This window comes from Carassius carassius, chromosome 27 (assembly GCF_963082965.1).
Source record: "Carassius carassius chromosome 27, fCarCar2.1, whole genome shotgun sequence".
Taxonomy (NCBI): domain Eukaryota; kingdom Metazoa; phylum Chordata; class Actinopteri; order Cypriniformes; family Cyprinidae; genus Carassius; species Carassius carassius.
Window position 1 is genome coordinate 16,593,046 of NC_081781.1, and position 21,194 is coordinate 16,614,239.

Genomic DNA, 21,194 nt, shown 5'->3' on the forward strand with positions numbered 1-21,194 from the left:
CTTTGTAAATAACACTCTTTTACATATGCACTGCAGGGTAGAACACAAAGTGTTTAGAAATTAAAGAAATTAAATTTCACAAATTAAACTTTGTTCTGTGTTTAAAAATAAAAATCGTCTACAACAAATCTGTATTACATCTGGTCTTTAATGCTTAGTTGCCAAAAAACGGTAAAATCAGTATTAGTGCTTCATATCAAAACAGTAACAATTCAGATGGCTGCTGGTAGATACAATAACATTAACACAACACTTTGTGCGTTTATTAAAATTAAGTACTTGTAACATCTATTTTTTGCTTCTAATCTTTAAAGTAATCTTGAACCAAAATGTATAGGGTATAATCACTGTAGGCACTGCAATATTTTCATTTCTCTTGAGTCTCAGGCTTCAGATATTTCAGAGAACTATTAAAGTGCAATGTCACAAGTACTTTTTTTGGTAGTTTTGGTGCATCTTGCAAACAAAGGTTATCACAGTGGAACAGTAGCAATAGATTGAGCTGTCTCTAGAAAATGTATAAAGGTTTTGTACAAGGCCCTTATGGTGTTAAAGGGGTTTACTGGATGGAGAGCAGGACGAAAGGCGGCGGTTTGTTTTTTAAACCAATTTTGATCTGTTTTGTCAAAAGTAATAGATGCACACAAAACATCCAACTGTCCTCTATTACTGCAGTGTGACATTCATAAGTCCTTGTCCTGACAGAAAAAAAAAGGCTTGATTCAGTTCTTCTGAGCCTTTGGTCCAGAATGTAGTCTGCATGGAAACCTCTCATTGTTAGCAATGACGCTCCATACTGTCGTTTGGTGAGTGAAGGAATCTGATCCGTTTGTGTCATCAATGGTTGCTCTATCCTACAGCATGTGCTACAGTTGATGAGGGCATCAGTGTGATGCTGTTTTTCTTTTACAAAGAGCGAGAGAAAATGGTAAAGTAGAAACTGTACATTTGATTGTGGCGCAGTTTTCATGGCAATGGGTGCATGTGGCGACGCTGTCAGATTTCTCCCAGCATGTTACAAATTTCATTTAAATTTGTAATTTTCTTTCTTTGTGGTTCCAGCTACATAAAACCAAACAATTGTGCTCCGAATGAGTTCAGTAAAAACTGAGAATTTCACAGCAAACACCAATTTAAAAAAAAAAAAAGGACAATTTAGTTTTTCATCTTGAGAAATCCTATTCCACTCTTTTTGTTGTCCATTCCTCCGAAACTATAGATCATTCTTCAGCGCTGAAGAGAAAGAAGAGCAAATCATGTGATACAAAATGATACTTTTTTCAGCTTGTAGTTATTTTAAGATTTATGGAAGAATGTTAGCTGGTAACATAATGTGAAACATACTAAATATTTTTAGTTTATTAAACAGCTTTTTCCATCTGTAAAACCATTTCAGCGTGACAATATCTGCATTATGAAAGAACGTACTCTGTCTATGTCTCACCAGAAATGGTTTAGAGTCCTAAGGTCGCTCCATGCTGTGAAATGCAGGCGAAGGGCTCCTGGACGGCTTTGCTCTCTTTGGGAGCGGGAGCCGCTCGAGGGCCGGAGTGAGACAAACGGGAGCTGTGCATGATATGAGCATCCAGCATCTCCAGAAGCAGGTCATAAAGAGGAACCATCTTCTTCATCTTCATGCAGTGGAGGTGGTCCATGCCTTTGTTACTACAGAGTAAGCATATACAGTCAGTGGAAGCTTTTGCACAGATCAAAAATTATAAACAGAGACAGGCTATAAGATTATTGATTATAGTGTATTTAATACAAGCTTTGAAAACAATAGTAAGCTATATTACAAGCTACTCAAAATGCAATACAGTTCAATAGAATCAAGCTTAACTTTAAAAAAAGTAGTTAGCTTCCAGAAGTTACTTGTTTGAAGTAAGCTAATTATAATCTAAAGTTGTTAAATACAGTCACATTAAATGTTTAGGAAAAAAGTAGTTAGCTACACTACAAGCTGCTTATTTAAAAGTATTTAATACACTCAAGCAGTCATACATGTGGATACATGTATACATGTGGCTACAATCCAGTAGCTAAACACACTCGCTAGTTATCTACAATAAAATACTTCAAGTAGATAACTATAGTAAGTGTGTGTGTATATAAATAATTTAAATGCATACTCAACTTCAGAGACCTTCAATACAAGCTAAGAGTTTGAATTGCAATATTTAAAATATAACTATTTAAATAATTGAATCAGTGTTGTATTTCTCTGGCTCAAAAACAATAAGGATTACTTAATCAATGACTCTATTATTATTATTTTTCACTGAAGAATAACGCTGAACAAGCATTCAACTAAAAAAATCTCTACAAAAATGTATTTAAATAAAACTAATAAAAAATATTACATTTTATTTTTAATAACTATATATAATTATATTAGCAATTTTGTATTGTAAAGTAATTGTTTATAAAAAGCAAATGCTGTATTGGGATTTGAATTAGTGACCGGTTTAAAATTTAAAAAAAAAAAAAAAAAAAGAGGCAATTAATTTACATTAGGCATCCAAAAGATATTCTGATATTCTATATTTGTTATAAACTGCCAATTTCTGGACAAATTAGCAACTGGAAAAGCTACTTTGAAACCGTTATTTTGTAAGCAGCTCCCAAAAACACCCCTGTAGATACTTTACAGTTTTAATTAATGTTTCAATTAGTCTACAGCAAACAATCACAGCTTGATGATCATAATGTTTACAAATGTGTGTGTGTGTGTGTGTGTGTGTGTGTGTGTGTGTGTGTGTGTATGTATGTATGTATGTGGTGGGTAGCAGACTAGATGCCTAAACAAACTGTAAGTGATTTTTGCATCCATATTTCTTGAGCAAATAAATAAAAACATACATTTTGCATTCTTCATATACTGTGTAAGAAGCACAAGCCACCTTTTCTAAGTGAAAATCCAGCATGATGTGCACAAAGAAGTCAAAATTTCCTTATTCCAGGTGTTTATTGTCTGTACCTGAGGTGCCTTATGTGGGAGAGCAGCATGAGCAGATGAGCTAGTCTGGTGGAGCGCTGCTGGAAGCTCAGGCCCGTCTTGGAGATGGCCCACACCAGAGCATCCGTCACCGAGTCCAGCAGACACAGCAGCTTCGACCGGCTCTGCAGCTCCTCTCCTCCCTCCGACGAACTCAGGCACATGTCTGCAATGACGCACAAGCACAGGTTATAGAGATGAAAGCAGGAAGTCACTGACATTTACAGCCATTTGAAATAATAGAGGGTGATGCCCAAATAAGCATCCAATCACAAGAAGATCCCATTCAAAAACAACACAACAAATCTGGAGCGATCAAATAAGTGATGCAGAGGAGACAAAGTGAAGACAGCTGTTGGGGGCTGAGAATGAAGAGATAATGCACGAGGAAAAGACAGATCAAAAGTTCAGAGGAATCAGAGCAGGAAGAAATACTGGTTCCTTCAGACAATAAACACTAAGCAGGTGCTGCCTGTTACTTACATAAGCGTTTGCTATGAAATGGATACTTGGGTTGAAAGCGTGAAGTTAAGGCATGTTGTCCCCGTTGAGATTTTATACAGTGTGTGAGCGTTTTTCTTACCAGCACTCCCTTCACATTAAAGCAAGTATGGTTGGAGTATCGGGTGAACACTATTTATTATGGCTTTGTGGAGGACAGCAATTTGTTTAGATTTTTGATGATAGAGACAGTAAGTGGACAGGAAATGAAGGGGAGTCTGATCGCTGCATGACACCAGCTGCAATCGAACCTACTTCTCCCATGTGAGAATCATTGCTATATGTCTGGAGCATAATTGCTAGGCCATGGCATTTATCATTTATGATAAACAGAATGATAAAGACTGCTCAGAGTATGTTTGTGGATAAAATGAGCAACTCTACAATCGCGTTCTAGAGACAGAATGTATACATTTGCTGACTTATTGAATTTAGCCTGCAGTTTATCTTTGCTAAACATGAAAACGTAAAAAAATCCATCATTAATTCAATTATAGGGGTCAATACAATTTTCTCTTTTTTTAATTAATAATTTTATTCAGGGAGGACGAATTTAATTAATCAAACAAATTTGACAAGATTTCTATTTCAAATCAAATAAATGCCGCTCTTTTGAACTTTCTATTCATCAAAGAATCCTGAAGAATGTCAGTTTCCAAAAAAAAAAAAATTTAATTCAACTGTTTTCAACATTGAAAATAACAATACATGTAAGCAAATCAGTATATTAGAATGATTTCTGAAGGATCATGTGACACTGAAGACTGAGTAATGATGCTGAAAATCTGGATGTCATCACAGGAATGAACTACATTTTAAAATGCATTAAAATAGAAACATTATTTTATATTGTAATGATATTTAACAAAATTACAGTTTTACTATATTTAACAGTCTTTGTGACCATAAGAGACTGCTTTCAATCACAACTATTTAAAAAGGTAAACAAATATATACAAAAAGTATGGTAACACTATTTTAAGATGTCCTTGTTGCACGTTGTAGGTACTTACTATTATAATAACAAATAATTATGCATAATTACATGCACGTAACCATAATACAAAACCTTAATCCTAACCATACACTAAGTACATGAAGTTAATTAATATTACTCAGTACTTAAATGTATTACACCAACAATGACACCTTAAAATAAAATGTAACCAAAATTATAAATCCAACAAAATATTTTATGAAAAAATGTGGAGGGGAAAAACGGAAAAAAAGAAAATAAAAAAAGCAGTACTTTATAGCAACAGAGCTTGATATTGGGGCTGAAACGATTCCTCGAGTAACTCGATTACAAAAAATGATCGAGGCATTCCTCTGCCTCGAAGCCTCTTTTAATTCATTTTAAATCTCACGTCTGGTTCTATCGCAATGATTTTTTTAATGTGACACAACGCGTTTACATCACCCAGCATGGCATACTGCAAGGAGTCATCAGTATTTTGATTTGAGGACGCGGACAAACGTAAAGAGAACATCATGTGTCCATTGCAAGATAGAGCTGGCATACCACAACTAGGGCCCTGTGATTTTCCGCGATGCAGAAAACGCGGAGGGAATCGTGGAATCTAGTCATAAATACGAATTTTACAGTTTAACGTGGAATGGCATGGAATTTGCCAAATTTTGAATGAATTAATCAAAAATAGGTCATTGCACAATATTAAGCCGGAACAGTCTATTAAAATATGAATCCTGCATGTTCTGCGTGTCTGTGTTAATGAATGGCGCAGAAGCGCGAGTTCCATTATCACACACACTGAAGTGCGCATGACGCTCGCGGTGATTTCAGCATCTGCTGTCTCACTAAATAAGGACGTGAACACATGAACAACATCTCCAGAACTGCTCTGACAGTCACTTTATGAGCATTTGACCGTTTGATTTGAGTAAAACTAGCGTCACATCACATACACAGAACTGGAAAGTTACGTCAACCCGTCAAAATAAAAGTCCGGTTAAAGACTATTGTTCAGCAGAATGTTCATATTCTACTACTAAAAAAAAATCAACACAACACACAACATTAATCACACAACATTTCTTCCATGTTTTATTTTTTAAAATAAATCCCCTTTGTTTTACCAAAAAGTTATTAACAAAAAGTTAATTTTCAATAATTAAAAGATAAATTAATGTTTTATATATTTAATATTTAATGTGCATCTCAGAAAATGCTTTATTTAAAACCCCAACTGAATGGCACTTAAATGCACTTAATTCCTCTGTCAACTTTATTGTCATTGTTCACAGTACAAGTACAGACAGAGAAACAATGGGTACTAATTAAATGTTTATTTTTGATGTATGCATTGCATTCTATGCATTTAAAAAATAAAAAATAAAATTTTCTAAAAAAGGAAACTTACCCCCAGTTTCACAGACGAGGCTTAAGCCTAGTCCCAGACTAAAGTGTAAATCTGAGCTGTTTTACTGAAAGAATCCTGCACTGACTGATCTTGAAATATATCAGTGCCTTTGTTTTGTCTTAAGATGCACACAAGTACTGTTTTTTTCTAAGGCATATTAATGAAAATTACTTTAATTTCCTTATTGAAATATGGCTTAATCCTGGCTTAGTCTAAGCCCTGTTTGTGAAACCGGGCCTTAGTTGTTCATTTTAAGAGACCCAGGAGTCTAATTTTCTCTTGCATAATTAATATTGCACTTTAATTAAGCAAAAACACATTTTATCCGATTACCCGCTTAATCGATGGAATTTTTGGTAGAATACTCTATTACTAAAATATTCGATAGCTACAGCCCTACTTGATATAATTTCAAACTAGAAGAAAACTAAAAGAAAGGTTTGATTTCATATTTCTGAAATATAAAAAAGTGAAGAAAAGAAGAATGTTGTTTTTAAATAAACCTCTTTGCTGTCTAGGAGAAATAACTATTAGACTGAAATCCACTGTGATTTGTCTGTTCTATGGGGAAAGTCAACAAACATACAAATTCATTGTTTCTAAAAAATACATTTGTTTTAGTAATTACAAGCAGTAAAAACGCACGCACATTTCATCAAACTTTTAATGAGAAGAACACTCACTGGAGTTGAGCAGGATCATGGCTTTGAGACACACATACTCCTCTCTCTGCAACTTCAGTTCTCTGAACCTGGACGTGGCTGCCAGCAGCATATCAAAGATCTCCACAAACCCCTGCACACAGCTGCCTTCGTCCCTGACAAACACAAAGACATTTAACACTCTCGCAAATTAGCATCACACCATCAGAAACCCAGGACCAGGCCTCAATCTCAAATCTGGCACCTACCGAAAATACGAATGGTGAAGTCTATCTAAAAGTTCGAATGAAAATCAGAGTACTTCTCCTCTCTTAGACACTGAGAGGTGCTACAGGAGTGAATGAGACTGGGAACGGCACTAACACTTCGTTAAATCTTGAGAGAACAAATTTGTTGAATAATACGGAGAGTCATTAGTGGTAGCTGTTGTCAGAGAACAGTTTTTTGATGTTGACAAGCAGCACACCGAGTTAAACTCAGGGATCCAGTTGGCTATGAATTACTTATCCAAAATGCAGCCAGTGAAAATAGAATAAATGTCTGGCAGCATATCAGATGGTGAGCATATTTACAGCCCACCCATGACTGGAATGGAAGTGTAGCCCAGCATAAAGCAGTCTGGAGCATCTGTAACCCTGGCCCATTCATTTTCTCACATTACAACACTGGCACACAGCATGTTAGAGGGTACAAAGAGCAGCGGAGCAGAAGGGGTCTGATTAAACAAGCCATGGCAGAATCACTTCCTGTCTTCCCACCGCTCTCTAATTCCCACCACACAGAGCCGTACACTCGCACTGACACATCTGGCCAATCTGCTGATTTGGTTTCACAGCTGTATTCTTAAGATATTACGCTATATTCTACACAAACACAACTGTTATGAATACATAGTTCATTATAACAAGCTTTTGCAGTGTGAGAAGCCACGTTTTTACGTATATTACATTATAAAAACAAGAATATTTTAAAACTGCAGTATGGTTGGCATGCTTACTTTAAATAAGCATGGCTAAATGGCTTTCAAACTTGAAGTGACAAGAGGGTTAACTAAAGTCTGTAAATCAGAATGTTACCAACATGTCATCAGTGACTTAAATCGCCGGTCTCTTATACCATACTGGCACACAGAACAAACTAACAATCGAAAAATATTCAAACCATAGAGAGATGGATGTGCCTGTTCATAAATTAGGCAATGGGAAGGATAAATGCAATTAACTGACACTAGTTACCTGCTGAGACTGAGGTCTGGGGAGAAAATGAGCTTTCCAGGGTGATTAACGGACCGCCACATCAGTCCCAGCATCAGCACCTCTAACCAGCAGCACTCCAACAAATGGACCTGGTCAAAAAGACTGAGCTCCACAAAACCTGCAGTGAGAAATGAGTGCTTGCTATTAACTCCATACACATCTGAAAACTGTTTTGTACAAGACGCTCATCCCTGGGGATCTAAAATAACTTGAAAAGAAGGGTCTGATGGAAAGTTTGCTCGTATTCTCAGAATAAACAAACTGTTCATGTTCAGAATCAGAACAGGATGATTCACTAATAAAAGCCTCTTCCATCTCAAAATCCAAGTATTAATTAAAATGATAAATTAGCCAAGAAAACAGAAAACATAAAATACATTAAAATAAATTTAGAGGAAAAGGCCTATACGGTTCTTTCATTGCAGGTTTCAGTCTGCTAAATGGTAAATCATATACTGCATACATGTGTGTGCATGTGTGCGTTAAACATTAAGTTAAATATTACATCTATTTATTCCATCCGCAACAAAAGATCAATATTAAGATATTTTTTTCAGCTTTAGTTTTTGTAATTTAACAAAAAAAAAGTTCTTATATTCTAGATTTCTTTGCCCACTAACTGAAATATTTCAAGAGTTTTTTTTTTTTGGTTATGACCTACAGCTTAGGATTTAATTTTGAGATTGATTATTTTGATTAATTTTGAGTATAAATACTGGGTACCTCTTAGGCTAGTTTAAAACATGCAACCACAATTATGGGAAAGACTACTGACTGGACAGTTGTCCAGAAGACAATCATCAACACCCTCCACAAGGAGGGTAAGCCACAGAAGGTCACTGCAGAAAGGGCTGGCTGTTCATAGAGTGATGTATCAAAAAATATATTCATAGAAAGTTGACTGGAAGGAAAAAGTCAGCACATCAAGAGTCACCACACTCAGACGTCTTCAGGAAAGGGCTACAGCTGTCACATTCCTAGCTGTGACGTCTGCTGGTGTTGGTCCATTGTGTTTTAGCAAGTGCAAAGTCAATGCAGCCATCTACCAAGAGATTTTGGAGCACTTTGGAGTCCTGCACGGTCCATTTTTGGAGACCCGCCCGTAGCCACAAAATTCAGCACCAGATCCAACCTGTCACCCGTGATAATATAAAAATTAAATCCGCACCCGCCCAGACACATTAATATTTGTCACGTTACCCGATCTGCGCCCGCGATAAATCACACACGCTTAAATCATTCCAATTAAAGTGCTTTATTTTTTTATCTCACACCTCTCTCAACATCACAACGGTGTCGTTAATGTGCTAATGAAACGAAAGTGCGCTTTGTTTTGCGCCATTCAAGAAGCCTACCATCGGCACCTAAATAGGCTATGGAACCTGATAACTATACGCGAATTAATTAACTACACCTATTAATGAAAAAATACCTGATAAAATACATCCTGAGCCTGTCGCTCACAAACTATGCATTTACTTTCCCTTAAGGTTACTGTGCAGGAAAAGGATATTGTCCACAGTCCCAGGTTTAAGTAGCGTTCTCCATTCTTGAATTACAAATCCAGCTCTCAAATCCAGTCTCAGTGGTGTTGACGTGATGGGTCAAATATCATATCGTTGTTGCGTTTGTGTAATGGTAATTTAGTCATACAAATATTGCACATATTTTTAATCAGCACTACTACCCGCCCGCAAGGAGTTAATTATCCGCCCCCATCCCCGCCCGTGAATTTTAGGAATGTCAAAATCCATCTGTTTCAACCACTTTTATGCGGGTATCCACAGATTCACTCTACTGACAAGCTTTATGAAGATGCTGATTTCATTTTGCAGCAGGACTTTAGCACCTTCCCACAGTGCCAAAACCACTTCCAAGTGGTTTGATGACCATGATTCATAAATTAGGCAATGGGAAGGATAAATGCAATTAACTGATACTAGTTACCTGCTGAGACTGATTACAAAAAATAAAGACCTTTTCCATGATATTCACCTTTTTTAGATGCACCTGTATTCCCTCAGGAATTTCTAATGTGCTTTTTAGAATAGTGAGTTTTGATTGATTGATTTGATTTTGACTTACAGTACAATGTTCAAATTGCTATATAGAAAAAAACACTTGAGTTTATGTGCTTGATGAATAAAGTAAAATTCTACTGTTGTACACCTCATGCAGCAACTTGTTAGCAACATTTTAAAAGCACAGCTTAACTATAAAGTTAGTTTGAACCTTGTGTAATAATTGTAATTCATCCTAAATTCAGAAGATGAGACATTCTCTTCAAGTTATGTTAACACCCTCCCTTACTGTACTCATAAATCGAAAAATGCTATTCTAAAAAGAAATTCCAGGGGGAATCCATAGTGAATCAGCTTTGTGGGTTTGGTCTACAAATGGACGATATGACTGACAAGCTCTTGTCCATGTGGATTCACAGTTATTTAGTAACACAGAGCTAGTGTTATAACTGAATGTTTTTTTTTCTTATGTATCTGGTTATTCATTCACCTGGGATCTTCTTGGCCCAGCTGATCATGTGAACAAGCTCTTTGTCAGCCAGGTTGGTCAGTGACATCATGACGTTGGCCTCAGTGAATGGCTTCTTCACGTCATTCATGAGGTAAATCTCGGGTGGCTCTGCATCCATGATTCGAGCGATTAGTTCCTCGGGGCTCAACGCTATGCTAGCCACCTTACTTCCACAGAGGGGACGTGGGACACTTTTGATTTCTTGGGATCTTGGGCCACATGTTCTCATCCTGCCAGAGAATCGTGCCAATCGCTTCTGATGTGCTCCTCTTTGTTGGTAGCTGCCACGATCTCGGCGTAACCCTGTGGAAAAAATCAATGTAACTGCACAATTCACTTCAACCTTATCCATGTGGGTTTACAGGATTATACTAAAATTCATTATTAATAATACATTGATTCATGTGAATGTGTTGGACAAAGAGCCAAACCAAAATTTGTTTGAACAGAAAGCAAGCTTGTTTACAAAACTGTGTATTTGATATGACATTTGATACAGAGCTCAAAGCAACCATATCAGCCAATGATATGAGAGTATATCACTTTCTCTTCTAACCTTGAAGCAAAGCTGTGAAAGTATACTGCCCTAAAACAACTATTACAAGACCGGATGAGGATAGATGGTAACAGTCTCCACAGCAACACAGACTTTATTCAACTAGCACTGTTTTTTTGGAGGAACAAGCCATCCAAGATCACACATAGCTCAAAAGACAACATGCAAGACCGTCTTGCTCAAATACATGTGAATTATTAATATGTGAAATCTTACAACTTTTGTATGATGAGTCATTTATCTGGGATGTTTTGGTGCAGCCTTTATCCAGCATCTATAAATAATCAGGGCTGTGTGACATTATCATTACAATGCTGACGCATATCAAAACTTCATGGCATGATAGCTGCTTAATTGGGACATAAAATCCAAAGTCCATGGCTTTGGACAAAATTCAGCAGTAATCTCAGATGAAGTATTTGGTTACTGTTTGGGTGTAAAAAGGGTGTTGATAGGGAGTTAATGGAAAATGAAAGAGTCCCACCACATTTCATCATTCCAACTTCATAACATTTTCGCAGACGGCAGGCCTGGCAGCTTTTGCGGCGGTTCTTGTCGATGGTGCACTGGTTGGTGGCAGGGCAGATGTAGTCATTGTGTCCTGAGAAAATGAATCAGATGTTTATTATCCACTGAGCATTTGCAGTAAAAACAAGTCTGTTAATATGTATATAGACTGTTACACAGACTGTAGTCTGTACATAGACTGTAACAGACTGGCCTTAAAGAGGCATTAAACTAGCACAGCAATCCACAACATTTGCTGTCCGGAACAATGAAAAAAATAATAGTTTAGAATCATTAGAATCAATTATTCCAGAGTTAAATGACCATTTCTGAAGGATAATGTGGCTGTCAAGGCATCTTTATACACTGTAAAGATGGCTAATAATGGTGAAATACAGGCAAGGAAGACAAGACCGTTGACAATTCAACATCTAATCACATATTACAATTCAATATAAAAATCACAAATGCAAATTTATGATGACATCTTGACCCATCACTCTCAGTTACATTTTAAATGCTGAAAATTCGATCAATGTTAGTAGGAGATTTCAACCTTTAATCTTAAATTTTAGAGTAGGAATGGAAAGTATGTCAATTTTATTTACCCAACTGATAATGTTATTGTGTATGCTAATTTCCCTATTTTTACATTTACATTACCCATCATCAACAAAATGCACACTTAATATTTAAATTAAAAACAAAAAAGTTAAATGTAATCTTTAGAAAATCTAAAAAAAAATACTTTTTCATACTTTATAATGCTGGGAAGCCTAAGCCTATATAAATAAAGCATTCAAAATTACCTTTTATTTTTTATTAATGCAGATTGCTTGAATAAATATCCGTTCACTGTTTATTGGTAATTTTTTGCTTTTAGTGTTTTATTTTGTATTAATTTAGACTAATTGAATTTTAAGAACAGCCATTTATTGATTAACGGTATAGGTTATAGCATGAAAATGATTATTGGATGATCAATTTCAGTGCATCCCTAATAATAAGCACGCAACAAAGCACAGGAGTAATTTCAGAGAACAATACCTTGTATACTTCTCTTGAAGAAGGCTTTGCATCCTTCACATGACCACACGCCATAATGATACCCAGAGGCATAATCGCTACAGACTGCGCAGTAGTGCATGTCAGCTTTACCTCTCAAAGAGGCAGAAGTCTCCTCTGCATCTGCAACTCTCTTCACCAGAGGTTTGCTATAGAGGAAAGCAGACACATGCATCTGAGCCAGTATTTAGTAATTGTCTGAAATAAAACACAATTGAGTTCCCACATACCAGTTTTCCTCTTCGCTATGATCATGTGGTGTAAGTTCTGTCCAACTCCCACCAGTTGGATGGTTTTGTTGTAGTAGAGTCTGTTGCTGATGCAATGCAATTGAGGAAACGTGGTTATGAGGTGGCCAAAAGAGGGAGGGGCTTAGCGACTGCCGCACTGATGGGCAGTCGGACAGAGGCGATGCGCCGTAACCCAGCAGAGCGGGACTGTAGAAGGACACAGTGGAGAAGTCATGGCCGAGGTCTGTGTAAGGTGATGGGATGCAGATGGGTTGGCTCTCCACCGAAAGAGATGGAGAAGAGGAGTTAAAGGCAGGAGAGAGGACATGACCTCCCATCCTGCTGGAGTCCACTTCCTGCAGCTGAAGTAGAGGACTGTCTTCCTCGGGATACACAGACATGGTGAAGGCAGAGGAGTTTAATGCTGTCGCATCATCAACAGGGAGCTGATGATGTAAGTCATGTTGATCTCCTCAGTCATCGATACTGAAACCTGATGCAGCCTAGTGCACAATCGACAGGAAGCCTTTCATTTACAGTGAGAAATTAACTTTATCTCTTCCAGAGAGTAGTTATAAGCAACTCTATTGAGGAAAAGCACATTCAAATAATCACAAATAAAATGCCCTATTGGAAACAAATGCATTAAGAGGTTCAAACTGCTTGAAAACAAAAGCACCTTACCAGCAACTTTTAAATAAATGGACAAATATGATATAATCAGTCTAGAAAGCATTTTCCAACTTCAAATGCATTTATAAAATGTCAAGGACTGTGGTGGTCAAGACTTTTAAAACAGTACATTTCAATATCTGTATATAATCATTATTTTTGTAAACTAGTTTTTATGCAAAAAGTGTAGTATTTTAGAAAGTTATATTTAGGGGTCCTTAGCATCAAAAAACTTCTGCATTAGAAGATATAGGTTCATAGATGTTGCCACTGTTTAGTCATATACTCAAACCTTTCATATCATATCTGTGACTATATTGTGCATTTTAGCAGAGTCAGAATGCAGTATTTACCAACCAGACTAGAACTGTAACTCTCAGAAGTTTGTAGTCAAAGTAAGATTTTTTTTATATTTTCATAGCTTTCTTATGCTTAGCAAGGCTGTATGGAGCCAAAAGAGTCTCAATAAAGATAAATGCACACACTACATTCACATATGCACACACAGGATTCATACATGCACACACATAATTCATAAATACACACACAGGATACACAAATGCGCACAAAATTCACAAATGCACACACAAAATTTAAAAAGCACAGAAGATTCACAAATGCATACAAAATTCAGAAATGCACACAAAATTCAGAAATACACACACAATTCAGAAATGCAAACAACATTTACAAATGCGCTCAAGATTCACAAATGCACAGGACAAGATTCAGAAATGTATTTCTGATGCACACACACATATATCTTGATTTACAAACTGCTTGCGGTCTGTGAACTTCACTGCATTTGTGTGTGAATTTTGAGACTCCCCTGACTTGGCTCGACACCGTCTATGCTCGACACACAAATGCCTATTTTATAACAAGGAATGATCTGCAACCAATCAGATATCTCCCTTGTTTTAGCCAATCACAAGAATGCACCCCACGCGGGGGATTGTTTACTTATAAGCCAATCAGCGAACGACTCACTTTCCTCACGCAGCGAACGACTCACTTTCCTCAGCAAACGATTCACTTTCCTCACGCAGCGAACGACTCACTTTCCTCAGCGAACGATTCACTTTCCTCACGCAGCGAACGACTCACTTTCCTCAGCGAACAACTCACTTACCTCACGCAGCCGGACACCCACTTTGCGCAGCAGGAGACTCACTTTCCGCAGCCGGAGAGTCACTTTCCTCTCGCAGCGAACGACTCACTTTCCTCTCGCAGCGAACGACTCACTTTCCTCACGCAGCGATCAACTCACTTTTCGCAGTCGGAGAGTCACTTTCCTCTCGTAGCAGACCACTGACTCTCTCTTCATGTAGGGACCAAATATTATAATTAAAGTGACTTCTATATTGCATCCAAAAGAATATTTAGATATATTTAAATATTCAAAAAGGTGTAACATTTTTTTTTACTTTCATTAAAATATTTCAATAAAATGAAATAATTGCCTATTGCAAATTTATGAATCCATGGTTAACTTTTTTCTGCAGTCACTGGGCTATATGTATTGAGACATTTTTAAATTTATATTTTGTAAAAAATAATAAAAAATAAACCTGAATTGTAATCTAAACATCTGTATTTTCATACAATTTCATAAATAAGTAGGCTATAATATGCTGCACCACAGGCATATCGCGCTGTGTGAACGCATTCATGTGATTGGCTTATAAGTAAACAATCCCCCACGTGGAGTGCGTTCTTGTGATTGGCTAAAAGAAGGGAGATATCTGATTGGTTGCAGATCATTCCCTGTTTAAAAAAAGGCATTTGTGTGTCGAGCCAAGTCAGGGGAGTCTCAAAATTCACACACAAATGCAGTGTTCACAGACCGCAAGCAGTTTGTAAATCAAGATATATGTGTGTGTGCATCAGAAATACATTTCTGAATCTTGTCCTGTGCATTTGTGAATCTTGAGTGCATTTGTAAATGTTGTTTGCATTTCTGAATTGTGTGTGTATTTCTGAATTTTGTGTGCATTTCTGAATTTTGTATGCATTTGTGAATCTTCTGTGCTTTTTAAATTTTGTGTGTGCATTTGTGAATTTTGTGCGCATTTGTGTATCCGGTGTTTGTATTTATGAATCATGTGTGTGCATATGTGAATGTAGTGTGTGCATTTATCTTTATTGAGACTCTTTTGGCTCCATAAGGCTGCATTTATATTTAAATATAGAGTTAAAACAGCAATATTGTAAAATATGAAATCAATTTACAATAAATTATTTCTGATGCAATTACTTAATTATCTATATTAATGTAATTTATTTCTGTGATGAAAAAGCTAGTGTTAAGCGTTTAATGTAACACAATCCTTCAGAAATCTTTCTGATATACTGATTTGGTCAGTGATAAGAAACATTTCTTGTTATCAGTGCTTAATTTTTTGGTGAATACAGTCAATAAATTTCAGTATTGTCACTTTTGGTCAATTTAATGCATTCTTAAAAGTGTTTACTTTTGGAAAAATACTGTAAGAAAAAAAAACAAGTATCGTTTTGTTAATAATTACTGGCAAGTCATTCAAAGTGCAGGCTTGGTGACCAGATTCAAAAATATTACAATGATTTCAATCAAACCCCACTTAATATATATTTGTATAATTACTCTTATTCTTTAGCAAAAAACAAATACAGATAAAATGTGTTCATAATGATCTGTATACACAGTATACACATCATTTACATTAAAGTGCATTTGGCAAATGCTTCATCTAAGGGGAATTACATTGAATTTAATTATAGATTTTCATTTCTGAACTGAACCCATGGCCTCGACATTGCTAATGCCATGTCCCTAAAGGACTTCTCAAAGCTGGTCTTACTACAATTTAATAGCAGGTATTTGTTTGAAACTATTAGTTTGTGGACACTGAAAATCAGCTGCGTGTCTTGCATATCTGCCTATTTTAGGTCAATTTAATACACTTTCAGCCTGTTGCGTATAACTGAAACTAAGTTGCATTCGAAAAGGCCTAAAGATCTGCCTCAGGAACCTTTACATTTCTCTTACATAGAATATAAATAAAAATGATTTTATGTTAGTTCTTAGAAGTCTGAAAGTGAATCTTACCTGCACAGTGTTGTAGACTGTACTTGCGAGAGAGGCAGTTTGCCACACTGTCTCTCCGGACTGCCAATGGTGAGTCAGCCGAGGACTTTTGAACCCTTGTTTTAAAGCAGACAGGCAACTGGCCAAAACATACCCTGCACAGAACACAAGAACCTGCAAAATGACAGAAAGAGAAAAGTACTGTATGATGCTATGCTGTGAACTTCAAGCATGTTGTTTCATAAAAAAATGGTAAAATAATTATTTGTATGTACTATTTTTATAAAAAACAACAACCATATTATTTGTTGTTGCTGCTATTATTATTATTTAGAATGTTTTAATTAGTGACACATAACAATTTCAAATTATATCCTTTGCACAGCACACTGTAAAAATGTCATTTTTACGGAAAAAGACTAAAATTATACAATAATGGTTAACTGGTTAAATTCAAGTTACCGTAGTCTATATGATGAAAACTGTAAAAGGTTTAACATTACATAATACATAATGATTTCATAATCATTTTACTGTAAAATAAGTACAATGTATGTTTTAAATGTAAAACTATGCATTGCTATTTAATCTATGCAAAAAAAAATAAGTAAATATTTACATAGATTTGTTTATTTTATATTTTTATTATCATTAATGCATATTGGGATGATTTGTTTTACATATTTTGTTAATGAATGTTTATTAAAATAATTTTGGTATCATCAGGATATTTTGTCTTTGTATGTATTGGCCATGTTTTATGGACAGTCCACTTACAATAAACTGTGATTCATCATTGTGAAATATACAGGCAGCAATATGCCATGGGCTCACATTAGAAATACACTATATTTTTATGGTGAATTTCTGGCATTTTACAGCTGTCATTTTTTAGTGTACATTTTATGTAAAGCGCTAAATATGCATTTAAATTGCAACTTCATATCAATTACAGAAATGTTACTATGTGGATAATAAGCTTTTCACCAGCTGTAGAGGCTGGACAAACACCTACAGTAAAATCCTCTATTCACTCCCACCATTTCGATAACGGGGAAACTATTGTTCCCATTAAAAGCCCAGTAGCCTCAACCCCTCTAACTGCTATAATTCTTCTGAGAGGAGGCTATAGACGAAGATAGAACGAAAGACAGAGAGGACAGACTAATACTGCCTGCATCAACTCACTCCTGACAGCCAGTCTTGGATGATGTATGCTCTTGAGGCAAAGAGTGCCCGGCCACCGGCCAGCAGTGCATACCAAAAACAAAAGCCCAAGGCCACGGTGTGATCTCCCCTCTCACTCCCTTCTCTTGCGGAAAACGGATAAGGGAGAGAAGGAGCGAAGGAAACCATGCCCTGCGCAGGAGTTGTGGGAACAAGAGGGTAGATCACCACTGAGCGTGATGCTAACACTTCAGACTATGAACCTTCTAATACTATAGTGCATGTTAAAATGCAGTACTATAGTTTAAACAGCAGAGGTCTAATGCTGTTTCGTGCATTCAGAATTATTTACACTGTTAAAGAGTTGGAGTCTCTTGCTAAGCATGGCCAAAATTTCAAAACACGATTTTGACGTATAACAGCATTTTTTGTGCCAAATACACACTTCCGGGTTTCTTACAAGTTTCTGAAAAACTAATTTCCTATCATGGTTCTTTATTACATAATGAAGGGTGGAACTCCTTATATATGGGCATTCCTCCCAGAAGAGCGCGCCCATGCACAGACATCAACCAGAGCAAAAGCTAGAGTGCGCCCATCAACGAGCTTCATTCAGCAGCGCTACACAGGACTCACTCGGGAAGAATGTCTCCAAAGAAGTGTATTTTGTTTGAAAGGGAGAGATAATTTTGTTCCGCTTCCTGAAGAACCCAGCGTTACGTAATCAGTGAATGCAGTTTGTTTTTTTGGGGCAGCAACGGAGTTTCACAAGTGTGTTTGTTTATGAACGTTTTATAAACAAGTCTCAGTTCGATGCTAGATTTGCACATCGTTTGATATTGAAAGATGGAACGCTCCCAGCTATAAACTGGGAACTGTAGTTTACTGCACACAGTAAGTAAAACTGCATCCAATGTCTCTGTTTTGTTGGCATTCAAGTACTCATCACTCTTTAGCTCCGCCCACGGCGCACCTCCAGGAGCTCGGCTGTTTCTGGAGAGAATCGGAAAGCTGAATTTTTATTTTATAAATATGATAAAACTAAAGCCTTTTGGGAGATATGAAGGGTGCAATACTACTTTATAGATCCTCAAGATTAACATGAGATTGGGTGAAACTGTGTGTGTTTGTTCACCTTTAACAACAGCAGGTCATAGGTTTGATTCCCAGGACTTGAATGTATAAACTGAATGCAATTTGGATAAAATCATCTACCAAATACATAAATGGTTAACACAATATTTTATATTTAAGAATGTTTTATGCAGAATGACGAGCATCTACATTAACATAATCTACATTTATTAGACTACAGTCACTGTGCAAAATGCTGTTGGAGGTCATTTTTGTGTATTACTTATTTCTCAGTAAATGATACTATTATCGTATTTCATGGAAATCTAAACCGTAGGCTATGTATTACTGTACTAATAGACAGACTTGTATCTCCGTCACAAATTAAAAAGTACACACAGCAGCTGACCTGTACAACAGATTAAAGTGGACCATTCATTTAACCATAACCAAACTATTTTATATGATTTCTAGCAGTTTTCTGTACTGTTCCTGTCATTTATGTCTTATGCGCTTAAAACTAGTGTTATTTTCTATTAAATTGTAATAAATAAAGGTCTACTACATTTTGCAACTTAACAATGATCACTGAGAGTAGTTTTATTGTTTTAAAAATAAATAAATAAATAAAATTGCTGAGTAAAATAACTGTGAAACAGAAAAATATAGATACACAGTACACAATACTAATTATCAGCACTATTTTAGTGGTTTGTTTCAATTTGAAGAAAAATATCGGTTTCAACGCTTGGGTCTCAGATGGCTAAAACTTTCATCCTCATGGCTCGTAGTGCCGCTTAAAAGTGAATGAATAAAATGTTCTGCATTCTCTCATTAATTAGTGAATTTTATAGTGAATACTGCAGGCATACTATAAGAAAACACACGCGCAGAATAAAACACTGCAATGCGATTGATAAAGGACGAAAATTGACCCGCATTACTACAAACGGGAGATGCAAGACTGAACCTACCTGTTGCAATCGATGTTTAGCTGATCAACAGATGGTCCACTGTGAGGCTTGATTTCTGAATCGAAAAGAAATCCCAAAAAAAGAATTTTATTGCTTGATTTGATCGCTGTTAAAGCCTGTGTAATAGGGAAATGGCCAGTGTTTTGATACATGTTAAAGTGTGCTCTGCTCCGTCTGACTCTGGACGCTCGTACTTAGACTGTTTGAGAGTCCGTGCGTCACTGACCACACCCGCCTGAATCACCTCCTCCTCCTGACCCAACATCTGCTCACTGTGCTCTGTAAGCTATCCTGATCATTGTGTGGTTGCTTTCTACATTTTACAGCTGGATCATTCATGTTTTGCAATAGGCCTCTATACGATATAAAAAATAAATTAAAAAAATAAAAAAGATAAGAAATAATGCTTGTTAAGTTGTTTAAAGAAAGTAGACTACTTATATCAGTCTCTTAGAAATATGTTCAGGCCAAACACAGGCACTGAAACTTAATTAACTTTAGGCTACCTTGCTTATTTATACGATGCCAAAAAAAAAAAAAAAAAGAACAGCAGTTTAACAATATGTATTTTAATCAAACTGCACAGAATATACAAACAAATAGCACAAAACATCACAGAGGTAATTCAATAAATTGCTTATGTTTGCAAACGATATATCTCCTCCAAAAATGATGTCCCGTCCTGGAGGATTATGACAGTGGTTCTCAAACCTGTCCTGGAGTACCCCCAGCCCTGCACATTTTGTTCGTCTCCCTCAACTATCACACCTGATTCAATGCATCAGCTCATTAGTGGAGACTGCAAGACATGAAGTGGGTGTCAGATATAGGGAGACATACAAAATGTGCAGTGCTGGGGGTTTTTCATGGAGAGGTTTGAGAACCACTGGATTATGGCATTATTAACTTTTACTTAAAAGGATAGTGCTAAAAAAAGAAGTATGAACTGATAGTGAGGAATAAAAATCACGAAACACCTTACTTAATATTTTGCCAGTTTTCATGTTTCATGAAGCCTATAGATTTCACACATCTGCAAAGGTGAAATTATCCATGTCAAAATTTAATGCATACTCATTGAAAACAATTTTCTCCAAATGTATTATAGTCTGCTTCATGTATAAGCACCATCCCACAGATTATACAGAAACTAGAATGAGTTCTCATTTCGTGGCACTATGAAAAGTAGGCTGCAATGAACATGAACACTAAAAATTACTTGTAAAATTACAATAAAAGGTTTCTTATTATTTTTTATTTTTTAATTGCAGAGTATTTTATTGAAAACGTCACAGCTGGTCTTCTGCTTTCATAAATTCTGACCTTACTGCTGCTAGGTTAGTTATTAACAGGCCAACTTTATGCAAGTGCACGTTGACAATAATGACTCACAACACATTAATTCAAGACAAAATTAACAGCACAGGCATTGTGTGCATCCTGTTTTTATTTACACATTCACTGGTCATAATTATTTTATAAAACTAAACTAAATAAAAATGTATTAAAATAATAATAAATCACACACAACTGACAAAAATATTTCTCATATTTC

At 36.2% G+C, this 21,194-nt stretch overlaps 1 protein-coding gene across 3 annotated transcripts; it reads right to left on the bottom strand.

The window, feature by feature from the left end:
- Positions 1-128: 128 nt before the first annotated feature.
- On the bottom strand, positions 129-19,802 carry esr2a (estrogen receptor 2a). 3 transcript variants are annotated; one of them, XM_059512974.1, is made up of 11 exons: positions 19,640-19,802; positions 16,446-16,598; positions 12,686-13,188; positions 12,438-12,604; positions 11,368-11,484; positions 10,307-10,630; positions 7,775-7,913; positions 6,561-6,694; positions 2,978-3,161; positions 1,445-1,665; positions 129-1,233 (listed from the first exon to the last, which is right to left on the bottom strand). In XM_059512974.1, exons 3-10 carry the CDS (start codon positions 13,084-13,086, stop codon positions 1,455-1,457), a joined length of 1,677 nt encoding a protein of 558 aa, XP_059368957.1. In that variant the 5' UTR covers positions 13,087-13,188; positions 16,446-16,598; positions 19,640-19,802; the 3' UTR covers positions 129-1,233; positions 1,445-1,454. The 3 variants fall into 3 exon arrangements, with proteins under 3 accessions (XP_059368957.1, XP_059368958.1, XP_059368959.1); XM_059512975.1 differs by having other exon boundaries at positions 12,686-13,269; XM_059512976.1 differs by lacking the exon at positions 19,640-19,802 and adding an exon at positions 17,613-17,633.
- Between the last annotated feature and the right edge of the window lie 1,392 nt (positions 19,803-21,194).